Source organism: Cariama cristata, unplaced genomic scaffold (assembly GCF_000690535.1).
Source record: "Cariama cristata isolate BGI_N322 unplaced genomic scaffold, ASM69053v1 scaffold13242, whole genome shotgun sequence".
NCBI lineage: Eukaryota > Metazoa > Chordata > Aves > Cariamiformes > Cariamidae > Cariama > Cariama cristata.
In genome coordinates this window covers 15,040-28,284 of record NW_009605573.1, presented here as the reverse complement: position 1 = coordinate 28,284, position 13,245 = coordinate 15,040, and the positions used below count along the sequence as shown (strand labels likewise).

At 43.8% G+C, this 13,245-nt stretch overlaps 1 protein-coding gene across 1 annotated transcript; it reads left to right on the top strand.

The window, feature by feature from the left end:
• Positions 1-572: 572 nt before the first annotated feature.
• Positions 573-13,132, top strand: IKBKB (inhibitor of kappa light polypeptide gene enhancer in B-cells, kinase beta; the record flags this gene model as incomplete). Its single annotated transcript, XM_009696024.1, has 19 exons — positions 573-690; positions 1,455-1,524; positions 4,370-4,458; positions 4,939-5,028; positions 5,380-5,504; positions 5,842-5,949; positions 6,247-6,376; positions 6,839-7,033; positions 7,283-7,397; positions 7,753-7,876; positions 8,136-8,287; positions 8,403-8,464; positions 9,586-9,695; positions 9,959-10,008; positions 10,559-10,658; positions 10,859-11,006; positions 11,213-11,340; positions 12,098-12,188; positions 12,716-13,132. Coding segments are annotated over 19 exons (2,074 nt in total), but the record flags the coding sequence as incomplete, so codon positions are not given.
• Between the last annotated feature and the right edge of the window lie 113 nt (positions 13,133-13,245).

Sequence of the window (13,245 nt, the reverse complement as noted above, 5' to 3'; positions counted from 1 at the left end):
GCCGCTTGCTGCCTCTTCCGGGAGAGTGCCCGACCCAGCTACGGGGCGAGTGCGTAGAGGTACATGCTAAAGAAAACCTCGGGTTGTGTTTCGTCGGAGTCTTGGGTCTTAGACTTCCTTCTCCAGCACTTCTGACACTGTCTTCAGCGTTACAACAATTCTGCTACGTAGCTGCTCTTTTGCCTAGATCAGTGCATGTGCTGGGTTGTTCTTTGGGGCGTTGGATTGATTTTGTAGGATGCAACGGTCTGATTCTGATCTGGCTCTTTTCTGGAGCATGGCAACAGACAAGGCATGTTCTTGTAGCTCCTAGATAAATCTCCTGTGAGCGTGCATTGAAGGAATGCACTGACTGCACGTGAAATGCAAGGAGTTGGGATGAGGCTAGGTCCATGAAGGATGGATGTATTGCAGACCTTTAGAATTCACTAGTTCAATTTCTAAAAAGATCAATGTCTCTGTAGGACTTTGTGTGATGTCCATAAGCACATGAAACTGCATGGCTGTTGCAGAACGATTGTGTTACCCTGGTTCTGCTCATCATGTGTGCTTGCCTCATTTCCACTCCTCAGGCTGAACCATCCCAATGTGGTGGCTGCCCGTGACGTCCCTGAAGGGATGCAAAAGCTTGCACCAAATGACTTGCCATTGCTGGCCATGGAGTACTGCCAAGGTGGAGACCTGCGCAAGGTGAGGTCCCTGGGATGGTGACCAAGGACTGGATCAGCTTCTCAGCTGATCCTAGGGTTTCTACTGAAGTTCCTGTGTAAAACCTCTGTTTTCACATCCTAGTGCTTCCTAATTCTTGCCGTGGCACCAACAGGTTTTGATGGGTTGGTCCTTGATACTATGTTCAGCTTTTGAAGACTTAAGTGCTTTCTGAAACTTTTCATATTTGTTTGGCTGCAAGTGACACTGTGAGGAGTTTGCACATAGAGGATGAGGGCACGTGTGAGGGATGTGCAACCGGATATGAGTATGGCCAAGACCATCGTAGGGCAGGGTGCATCTGTGGGCTATATATACCCTTCCTGAAAGTGATTCACTCCTATCTGTCGTAGGAAAAAAACCCACATGTTAATTCTAATCTTACTGTTTTTCTAACCTTTGCTATAATCTGCCCATAGATAAAACCCAGAGCTTAGAACTGAGATTTCAGCTGATACTGCCAGGCACAGGGGAAATGGCTGTGAAGGCTGGAGCAAGTAGAAGGAAGAGAATGGGGATGGCACTGACTTCTTTCACCCACTCCTTTTCTCCTCCCATGTGGTTAGACCAAGGCCTGAAGCTGTAATTGCTGCTACCGGAGGTTGCAATCCCATAGATTTTTTTGTGCCTCTAGAGAATTTCATTGCTGTTACTGGAACTTCTTGCATCCGTGAGAGTTTGTGGGACTGTGAGCCTTACTCAAGATACAGGAGGGAAAGACTATATTCTGTGTTGTTTTTTTGCAGTACCTGAATCAGCTGGAAAATTGCTGTGGCTTGCGGGAAGAAGCTATTCTCATCTTGTTATCTGATATTGGTAAGGCATAGCAGTACCTTCAGTTGTCTGAACTATGGAAGCCCTTTCAGTGCTGAATCGCTCTAAGGATATGGAGCGGTGACCTTAAGGACTCCATCTTAGACTAACCTTTGAAGAATATACTTGTTTCTTGTCTTGCTCTGCCAGCCCTTGCAGTGGGAGAGCCATCCTTTGATTTTTTGTCTTGAAAATGTAGAGATGGATTTTTTTGCCCAGCAAAAGTGCCACTCGGGATTTCCTGGAAGGTTCTGGATAGGTGGACACTTGCCACATGGCTCTGGTTTATGTTGCACATCAGTCTCCACCCTCAGCTTAACAGCTGATCATCAGGGCTTCAGGGTGTATGTGATCAGTGGATTTCCATTAGCATCTGGGCAACCACTATGTGGAATTTTAGACAGTTCTGGTGCAAAGATTGCCACGTGCTGTCTAGAGACTTTTGGGGTGGAGTTTTTTGGTCAAGCTGTGTTGTGATTGTAAGACTTGCAGCTGAGGCAAAGCTGGACAAGTGCTAAGACTTTAGTGAGAAGATATTTAAGAAGTGTGTTTGGGGCAGATGTGTTCTTAGAAAATGAGTTTGTGGCAAGATAATAAATGTGCATTTGTCATTATTTTTACTGCGGGGGTGGCTGTTGGGCATTATCTCCTGTCCTTTGTGTTCCCAGAGCATTTGTATTCTGCTGCCTCATCCTTGTGCTTAGTGACCAGGAAATGATACTGAGTGCTGACCAGAGACAGTGGCAGATTATTAGAGTGAAGCTTGTGTTCACATGCTTGTGTGTGTATGGGAAGAGGAACAGATCCAAATTTTCAATTGTATGATTTGAACTGTAGCTGATAAGAAATATTTTTGACTATTGATATAACTTGTTCTCCTGATCAGTTACAGTGCATGCCAAGTTGGTCTTTGTAGGGTTACTGTCCTTCAGGAAAAGGACAGTTACATTGTTGATAATCGTGAAAGTCTAGATGGATCATTTTGCACTGAACAAGAGAGCTATGTCTGGGAATGCAACCCTGTCAGAAGGTACACAAAGTCTCAGAGAGCGGAAAAGTGAGTCCCTTTGCCTCAGGCTTGAGTCATGGCCAAGAAGCACAAACTGGAAATGCTGCCAAGTTTTGTTTTTCCTAGCATGGTGATTTTTCTTTTTATCCACAGGAGGGGAGATATATTAAGGTATTACCTTGAGCAAGTGTGAGAGAATAGAGGGCATTTATCCTGCCTTTGTGTATTCTTCAGATGAGATTTTTTTTTTGTCTTTCTAGTATAGTTGGAATTCACCAGTCTGCCAGTTGTGGAGTCTCAGTGATTCTCAGCAGAGAAAGTATGTTGCATAGAAATTTCCTATGAAGAATTTTGCAGGTGAAATGGGGAAAAGAACACCTTGTGGACAGGACAGAACAATGTGATTGGCAGAGCAGCTTTTGGGTTCAAGGTTAAGACTATTGAAGAAACAGATAGGTAAAGAAAAGCTGAGTATAGCTACTCGATTGCCCAGCCAGGATGTTAGCACTGATGAGTTATTCTGTAGGCAGTTAGGAGAAATTTCTGGGTGGATAGTCCTTGTCCTTATGGGAGACTTCAACTTCCCAGACATCAGTTGGGAATATCATACTGCTGTGATGAGCAGGTCTTGGAAATTCTTGAAGTTAATGGGAGAGAGTTTCTTGTCACAAGTACTCAACCAACTAGGAAAGATGCCCTCCTAGGCTTGCTATTTGTGAATAGAGAAGGACTTGTGGGAGATGTGATGGTAGGTGGCTGTCTTGGCCACAGTGATCACGCAATGGTTGAGTTTAAAATTGTCAGTGTAATGAGAAACAAAGAACAGCAGAGTTGCTACCCTGGACTTCAAGAGAGCAAACTTCAAGCTATTCAGGGAACTATTTAGCAGAGTGCCCTGGGAATTGCTTTTGAGAGCTTAGGAGTCCATGAGTGCTGGTCAGCCTTTAAGAACGCCTTTTAGAAGCATAGGAGCAGGCAATTCCAGTGTGTCCTAAGTCGAGCAAGCGGGGCAGAAGACCAGACTGGCTGAACAGGGAACTCCTCACTGAGCTTAAGAGGAAAAAGAAATTGTATGATCTCTGGAAGCACAGTCAGGCTTTGCAGGCAGATTACAGAGATGTGGTTCATATATGCAGGGAGATGACACGAAAGGCTAAAGCTCGGTTAGAGTTGAAACTGGCCAGTGTTTTGTCAGACAATAAGGAAGAATTTTTAAAGTTGGTTAATAGCAAGAGCAGATCTAAAGAAAATATTGGACTGATACTTGTTGAAGATGGTCACCTGGCTAATAGGGATGAAGAAAAAGTGGAGGCATTCAGTGCTTTTTCTGCCTCAGTCTTTAATAATACTGATAGACCTTGGGCTGCCTGGTTCCCTCAGTCGGAGGACCACAAGTGCGGGAACAGTGACTTTCCATTTGTGGACACTGAAATTTTCTGGGACCAGCTGTATCAGCTGAATGTTCACAAATCCATGGGGCCTGATGAGATTCACCCCAGAGTACTGAAGAAGCTGACGGATGTTATGGCAGGACCCCTCTTGATCATCTGCCAAAGGTCTTGGGAGTCTGGGCAGGTCCCTGCTGACTGAAAGCTAGGCAGTATTATTCCACCTTACAAGAAGGGTATAAGGGAAGACCCAGAGAGCAAACTCTGTTTGTGTCCAGAAGTGTTCGATGCTGACTCTTCCTCTTGCGCTTGGTGTTTCATTGTATGTTTGATTGTACAAGATTTGACCCAAAAACCATGCTTATACTAGGTAGAAATGGATCCTTATTGAGCTCATGCTAGGTACTATTTGTTAGTTACACTCTTACAAGTGGCTTCTTCTGTGTCTCAGCTTCTGCTCTCAGGTACCTTCATGAGAACAGGATCATCCACAGAGACTTGAAACCAGAGAACATTGTGCTGCAGCAAGGAGAGCAAAGGGTAAGCAGGAACCAGGTGTCTCTGCCTGCACAGACAAGTAAGCGTAAGAGGAACATGCATGTGCTTCATGCACTTACAGTGGTCCTTCTGCAAGAGCACTCAGCCCAGGATAACAGCTAGCTCAGATCTGTGTGTCAGATGAAGTATTCTGTGTGCAGCTGAGATGAAAGGTTATATTAGACTTCTGGTAACACTTGACGTTTTCACTTTCAACTACTAAGGAAAGAACCAGACTGTACTGATTGACCAAAGATCTGAATTAGCAGTAATGTCTCCAGCTCTGTGTGTATCAAGCCAGTGGCAACTTTACATACTCTGTGGTTTTGGGAATCTACAGGAGTCTCCCATTCCTGTTTCTGTCTCTTCGTTGGGACCTTTCCTGCATACCTTTGAAGAGCTGAACCTTTTCTTTCTCTACTGTATTGTGTGCTTTTAACAGGACTTCTCTCTAGTGTTCTTATTTTCTCTTGTGTGTTTCAGTTAATACACAAAATCATTGACCTTGGTTATGCTAAGGAGTTGGATCAGGGTAGCCTATGCACATCCTTTGTTGGGACTCTACAGTACTTGGTAAGGAATGAATTCAGCTAAAAGAGCAGCTACCACTTTGCAGTGGGATAGTTAACTATTATCAGGCTTTGGGCTGGGAGGAAGTACTTGTCCTGGTTTGGGGTGCTGTAGCTAGCAAAGGTGACTGTTTTTTTGCTGACACTGGGATTTCAGTGTCTGCTAGCTGTATCTCTTATAAAGAAGGAGTGCCAATAACCTCTGCTGTTCACTTTGAGAGGATCTCAAACCTTGTGAGAGGCAGAGTGTTCAGCACTGTCTTTAATCTGTTGTACAAATGTTAATGAGCTTTTAAAGGATAGAGAGAGCTAAGAGATGGGTGGCTTTGTCTCATGTCTGTATAAACTGTGTCAGGCTCCAGAGCTGCTGGAACAACAGAAGTATACGGTGACGGTGGATTACTGGAGCTTTGGCACACTGGCCTTTGAGTGCATTACAGGCTTCCGACCATTCCTACCCAACTGGCAGCCAGTGCAATGGTGAGTGCGCTCGGGCCAGGTGATAAGAAGAGTGCACACAATGCAATTATCCTGTTTACAGGAAGTAGAAGTGTGGTCCCTTGATTCTTAGGGTAATATCGTTATGTTCCTTGCCCTCACGGAGACGGACTCCCTTCACAGGAGTTCGACCTACCTGAACAAGTTAGCATTTCTGATACTTGCTCTTTGGGATCAGGACTGACTCCTGCAGGACAGGTAGCAGAAAGCAAAGCAGCATCTGTATGGCATACATCACAAGTAGCTTTATAACCTACTAACATGCAAGCTGGGAAAGGCAGGTGATGATTTCACCATTGTACTTGCTTAAATTCATTAGGCATACAAAAGTGCGACAGAAGAGTGAGCTGGATATTGTCGTTTCAGAAGACTTATCTGGAGAAGTCAAATTTTCTAGCAGTTTACCTTACCCGAACAATCTAAACAGGTGAGGACTAGAATCCCCAGGACACTGGGATAAACTGTTTCTTCTGCTAAAGGACCAGGTTTATATTATATGCCTTACTATGTTAATCTGTGAATAAATTGAGTGCATGAAACAAACAATGCTTGTGTCCCTTGTCAGACTTGTGTAGTTGCTTTCTAAATGCTGCATTTGTGATCAGGGTAGGGGGCGGGGGAGGTGGGGAAGTTGTTTGTCAGTCCTCCTGCAGAGACCAGGCCATATGATGACTGCAAATGCACTTTTACCTCTTCTGATCCCCTTCTTGTTTTGGTCCTTCAGTGTTTTGGCTGGGAGGCTGGAAAAATGGCTGCAACTCATGTTAATGTGGCACCCACGGCAGAGAGGTACAGATCCCACATATGGACCCAATGGGTGTTTCAAAGCTTTGGATGACATTTTGAACTTGAAGGTGAGCAATGGGTCTGTATTACCCTGAAAAGTTTTCCGGAGAGCAGTTACCTGTAGCCCATGAGAGAAGAAGCTTGAGTCATAGACCTAGAAGGAGGAGCAGCACAGAGTCTCATTTAGCTGTCTCCTGACAGTTAGTGACAGATGCTTTCCTCTTTCTTATTTGAGGACAAGTACTCCCTGAGCTTGTTGGGAGTAGCAAATAGCTTCTGTGTGTACTTGGTTCCATGTTCTGATAGAGGATTCTGCATTCGAAACTGTTTAATTGCCATGTGGCCTCCCATCCAATTGATGGAGGACAAGGACTTTGGCATAAGGTTATGAAGTAGCTGCAAAGTGACTTCTTGAGCTCTCAAGTGCTTTGAACAGTTTATCGGTGGCCAGTGTCTCACTCCTGGGATCTGTGCTCAAACATGACCAATGTATCTTCAGCCCTTCTCATGTCACACTACTCTTCTTGTAGTTGCTTCATGTTTTGAACATGGTTACGGGAACTGTACACACCTACCCTGTGACAGAGGAGGACACTCTGCAGACTGTGAAGGCCAGGATCCAGTCAGATACGGGAATCCCAGAACAGGACCAGGAGCTACTGCAGGAAGCTGGACTTGCATTGTTGTCTCAGAAGTTGGCCACTAAACATGTATCTGATAGCAAGGTGAGCCTGGATACTCCCTTCCTTGCTGTTGAGTGGATCAGCAGGTACTGCTCTCACTCTGGGAGCACAGCACTCCCTGTTCTGGCAGGCTTTTGTCATAGTAACCACACAGACCTAACAGCCCTTGCAGAATAGGCACCCTATTGCCTTTGGTGCTCAGTTTTGGCCGAGGGAGGAATGTTCTGCTTATGGTGTTACTGAGGCTTGCATTTCCTGAGAGAACTTAGTTGGGTCTTTTGTCTTCTGCAGGTGAATGATACTGCAGCTGCAGATACAGACCTCCTCTTCCTCTTTGACAACCAGAAAGTTGCCTATGAGGCTCAGGTTGCCTTGCGTCCTCATCCGGAAAGTGTTGACTGCATCCGTAAGGACTTTCTCTAGCACGAATGAGAGAGGTTGTACGTGTTGAGAGGGCTGCCTGTGTTCTGTGGTCTGTATCATGTGCAAAGGGTAGAGAGCGCTTTTGCATATTGGGACTGAAGAAGCAGTAAAATGGACTGGCATAGCATTCATTCCATTTGTCAAAATAACTGAGGAAAGGAGGTGTTTGATTTTGATATACTGGGGAAGCTGCATAGGGGTTAGCCAACTATAGTCTTTGCAAGAGGTAACATGCTCCTCAAAGGAGTGATGTTTTGGTCTGTTTTGTCATGTGGTAACACTACTTTTAGGTTTCACGCTGATACATGTGTTTCTCCCTCCCCCACTTCTGTTTCCAGTTCAGGATCCAAAGAAGAATCTCCACTTTCTCCAGTTGCGGAAAGTGTGGGGTCAGATCTGGCACACAATCCGGATGCTGAAGGAGGACTGTAACCGGCTTCAGCAGGGGCAGCGAGCAGCCATGTACGGTGGCAGTTTCTGTAGAATACTTCTGTCTGCCTTTGCTCCCTGGTGAAAGGGAAAGGACAGGAATGGGACTCTGTTGGAATGGGGAAGCCCATGGGTGGAGCCACTAACGATTAATGAAAAGCCAAGAGTTCTGTCCTCTGACACAACTGCTTTTGTGCTCACTGCTACACTCCGAAGTATCTACTTTTGATAGAAGTGGAAGCCTGTATATTTAATTTGGGAGGGTAATAAGACCTTATTCTTTTCTATGCAGGATGAATCTGTTGCGTTACAATAGTACCCTCTCAAAGATGAAGAATTCTATGGCCTCCCTCTCCCAGCAGCTGAAAGCAAAGCTGGACTTCTTTAAAACAAGCATCCAAATCGATCTGGAGAAGTATAAAGAGCAGATTGAATTTGGAATTAGTGAGTATAGCATCTGGCAAGCAGAGGGTTTTTTTATACCTCTTATCCCCACGAAGTATCTACCTTTTCCTGTATGAACCTGAGAAAAGCAGTCACTCTTCTTTCATTCCTGTAGCTTCTGAGAAGCTGCTGTTTGCCTGGAAAGAGATGGAGCAAGCTGTGGAACTCTGTGGGCGAGTATGTTTCTAGATCTAACTGCTTATCCTGAAGAAAAAGAGGCTTATTCTTTGCTTTTTTTTTTTTTTCTTTTTTTTCTTTTTTTTTCTTCATTGTCTTCCCTTAAATAGAAACTTCTTGTGTCTGGGCTGATTCCAGATGTCACATTGCCTTGGTTTGGGTAGCACCATTTTTGTCCACTGCCAGTACTTCATGCAGTTCACTGTTTATAAGGCCTAAGGAAAAAAGGGAGATCTTGGGAAATGAGAGAGGGGATTTTGCAGTGTTGGCACTCAGGTGCCCTGCTAACCCAATCCTTGAGCCAGGATAGCTGAAAAGAGGATATGGAACTGAATGGGAAAGTGAACAATTAGGTGATTGAATACAAGAATTTTAAGCATCAGTCTTGAATTTTGAAAAGGCAATGATTTCCCATTCTTGATGCACATCCTGCACCTGCTCTGAGTAAGGCATTCAGCCTTTTGACACAAGACAGTGTGTAAACCCTGTAAGTAGGGCCAAGAACTGTCGCTCCCAGACAAGTAGCAAAAGGTAATTAGTTGATATCTTATTCTTTTCCAACACTTGGCCCTCCTCTGTTCGGAGGAGGCAGAGGGCAGAATGACTGTCTAACAAGCGGCAGCTTCTACATGTGAAAGAGTTCAAGTGAAAAGCAGAATTTGGGGTGCCAGGAGTGGATGTGGTTGTGTGCTGAGGGAAAAGGGGAAAAGCGATGGATAGGATGAGAGAAGAGATCTGGAATAGCCAAGGAAAAGGAGGCATGATGGCCTGGGAACTAGGAGGACTACAAAGTCTGACCCTTCAATGGTTCTTTGCTGCAGGCTGAATTTTATATAAAAAAAATTCTTGGAAGTTGTTTTATCCTAAAGCACCAAGCTAATTTCCTTGAACTGAAATTACTCATATTGTGAGTAATAGAAAATACAATTTGAAAATACAATTTTTAAAATACTCATATTACTTGAATTGAATTACTCATATTCTCATTTGTCTTTGATAAAGGCTGCTGTTTGCATCTTGCCGACACGAGTGTTTAGAAATGTGAAAGGAAGAGCCAGTGTGAGTAGTGGTGTCTCTTAGTATGAGACTGTCCTGTTGCTTATTTTCTGCCCTGCTTTCAGGAGGATGATGTGGATCAGCTAGTGAAGAGGATGATGGCCCTGCAAACAGACATTGTGGACCTGCAGAGAAGCCCACTAGGTCGTAAACAAGGAGGAACACTGGAGGATTTGTGAGTTGAACTCCCTTGAACTTCAGATGCAGGAGTATTGCTAGCTAAGCTTATTCACTGCAGCATAATGAAAGTGCTTCTCTTCAGCCCAAATTATGGGGGACTGAGAGAACTTTGAGACTAAAAGACAATTTTTGACTCCTTACCTGTCATTGGTTTGAAATGGCAGACCGGTGTCTATAAAAAGATTTGAGTTCTTGAACTATTTATTCGTAATTTAGGTTCTAGAGAAGTCCTTTGTGTTCTGTGCCTTTTTCTTCTAGAGAAGAACAAGCCAGAGAGCTGTACCGGAGATTGAGAGAGAAACCAAGAGGTAAAAGACATTTTAGCCTAAGGTCAGCTTGCTTTGTATGGATAGTAACTTGGGAGATGTAGTAATGCGCATGGAGAAAACTTTCTCTGCATTCTAGGCCTGCCCACGTGCTAGCTTGCACATGGACTCTACTGGACTCGCCTTTTTGTGGAGAGGGGAGTCAGGGAGTCAATTTTAAACTAGGCCAGCCTTGCTTTCTTGGTGCCTTCTGAGCTCTTCTTAAAACTCCTCTGGACCTCTTCTCAGAGGAAGCTGTTGCTGCAAGCACATGCTGCTGCTTCTGTGTAGGAAGGATGAAAGACATAGCTTGTTCCTTTGAGCAGCTATACAGCCCCAAGGCATTAGACCCACTCTATCAACTCTGTTTTCCAATTCTCATCATTTTGAAGAAGGTGGCTAAAATCCAGTGCCATTCACCCCACTCAAAGTTGCATGCCCTGAACTTGGGATGTTTCAGGATTGAAGCAGCAGTAGAAACAAGCCACTAAGAATCTTTTCACTCTGGCCTGTAAGCCTACCTTTCTGTGTAATACTCTGACTCTCATTCCAGATCAGAGGACGAGTGGTGACAGTCAAGAAATAGTACGACTGCTCCTACAGGCAATCCAGACCTTTGAAAAAAAAGTCCGAGTCATTTATGCTCAGCTCAGGTGAGCTTTGTAGAGTCAGCTTTTATTGAGGGTTGAGAGAAAGCATTTTCTTTCAGCAAGAGGTTTTGTTCTAGAGGTTTAAAATCCAGTGCGTACAGCTAATGAGATCTCTGAGTGTTACAGAAAATAAGAAACTTCAGAGATGTTTGCCTACTGCAGTTGCCCATGTATGATCTGATTATTTTTTTTTTTTTTGATAGTAAAACTGTAGTTTGCAAGCAGAAGGCTCTGGAATTGTTCCCCAGAGTGGAGAAAGTGATGAATCTGATGAATGAAGATGAGGAAATGGTTGTTAGACTTCAGGAGAAACGACAGAAAGAACTGTGGAACTTGCTGAAAATTGCTTGTGTAAGTAAAATAAAAACTCCAGTTTAACCTGAAAATACAGTTTGTAGCACAGATTACTGAAGTAATAGTAAATATAGTATGTCCTATGGTTCTTTTCTCTGTTATTTTGAATTAGTATTAAAGCCAAGTCCCAGGCTGTGCCATACTCCTTGCTGCTGGAAATTAATGGAAATAATTGCAATCTGAATCTTCTGTGGTTTCTTCAGAGTAAAGTACGCGGTCCTGTTACTGGCAGTCCAGAGAGCATGAACACATCACGTCTTGGTAGCCCTGGTCAGCTGCTGCTGCAGGTCCCTTCTGGAACCTACAATTTATCAGAATCTGTCAGGAAAAGGTGAGGCAAAGTCTGGAGTTCTGTAGCTGCTAATGCCAGCACTACAAAGCTGGGGCTCCTGCTTTGTGGAATAATGACACACAGGCTTTCTCACATTTTACACTTTGTGTTCAGCTTCCATTATCAGCAGTCTTTTCTAGCTCGTAGCTTCTGGGGACTTGAGAATCCAGGACTACCTGCACTTCTGGGGCTTGTGACTCTTCCTTATGAAAAACAGGGAATAATGTATAGTTTCACTTCCCCCTGCCTTAACAATAAAGGGTTTGTTTTATCTGGAATGGTTGGGCCTACTTGAAGTGCACTGCCAACAGGAATTGTTGGAGCATTGTCATGTAAGGTGATAGTAGCTGAGCTATATCATAAAGGAAGAGACTGCTATAAACATGCACGTGTAGTTCTGGCTTGCTTAAATGAACTGACACCAGTTGCAATGACAGACCTGGGGTTATTTGCGTGTTGCTTAATCCTTTAGATTATAGGCTGTTCTGCAACTTTTTCTCTAGCAACAGTCACTCCACAGAGTAAGAACCCAACTCCAACTTGCAACATGCTTCCTTTCCCCTGTCCCAGTAAATCTGGGGATGCCACCAACTTTCCCAGTTGCAATATGAATTACTAGCTTATGAGATGACTGGTAAAGGTTAATATTCTTCAGTGCTCTGCAGCCTACCTGCCAGAAATATTTTAAAGGTAGAGGCAGCATATCTTTAAACAAAACTGCCCTGGAAAATAATTGTGTAATAATTGTCCCTTTCAGTGAGGAGCTACTGCTGGAATCACAGAAACTCTGTAGCCAGCTAGAAAATGTGATGCATGACACAATGAAGGATCAGGAGCAGAGCTTCATGGTAACATACTTGGTGTTCTTCTGTAAATGGACTTGGGAAGCTCAGGGCTTCAAACTTCTGCTTGTGTAATATGGCTAATAGAAATCTGCATGTTACTCTTTTGGACAAGGAGAGAGTAGGAGTTGTGGGAGACAGAAAGCACCCACTCCGCAACTTGAACTGCTGACTGACGTATTCCCTGCTTGCTGAGAACGGGAGCCATGTGATGGGGACCTAAGTTGTATTGAACAGTAAAGCATGGGGGAAGGTGCTTGGCTGTTGTACAAAAATCCTGCAAAATTGCATTCAAGCATTAATAAAGGCTATCCCAATTTTAATTAATGAAGCAGAATATTGAAAAGAAAGTAAAATATTAGAGAAAATAAGTAGCTTAAGGGTTTCCTTCACAGCATTTGCATGGTTCATCACAAAACTACATTGACCAATTTGTTCACAGTAAAATTTTTAAATTGCTTCCCCTTTATTCTAGAGAAATCTCAACTGTAAGCTGATGTTGAACTTTGTAGTTCTAACTGTTTATTCCTTAGGCTCTAGATTGGAGCTGGCTGCAGCTTCAAGTAGAAGAAACAAACAGTCCAGAACAAACCCAGATGTAAAATCACTTCAGTTGCCTTTGAAGACATACTACTTCAGGAAGCCAACTGTGAAAAGCTGCTGCCTCTGAGAAGGGAAGTTCAAGTGCCTCCTTCTACTGTCACGTACTGCTTTTGTGATATATATGGCCTAGCTTTTAGTATCCATCTCTTGGACACTTTCTTCACAAAGATCCAGTAGGAAATGGCTGTTCTAACTGCTTGGAAAGAATTCTTAGTCGTGCCTTAAGACAGCAGATATTCTTATTCTCTGTCCTGATGTATCTTCCCTTAGGCATCACAGATGGTTGTTTTGCTGCCTTTTAGGCTTTCTAATGAACAACGGACAGGGCATGCAAGCAGCTTGCACAGTCCACTGGTAGATGTCACCTTCCTAATATACTTGAACTGTGAACTTGATTTCTTAACTTTGCTGATTGCACTTTTTTCCTTAAGTGTAACGGTTGTACTTGCATAATACTTGT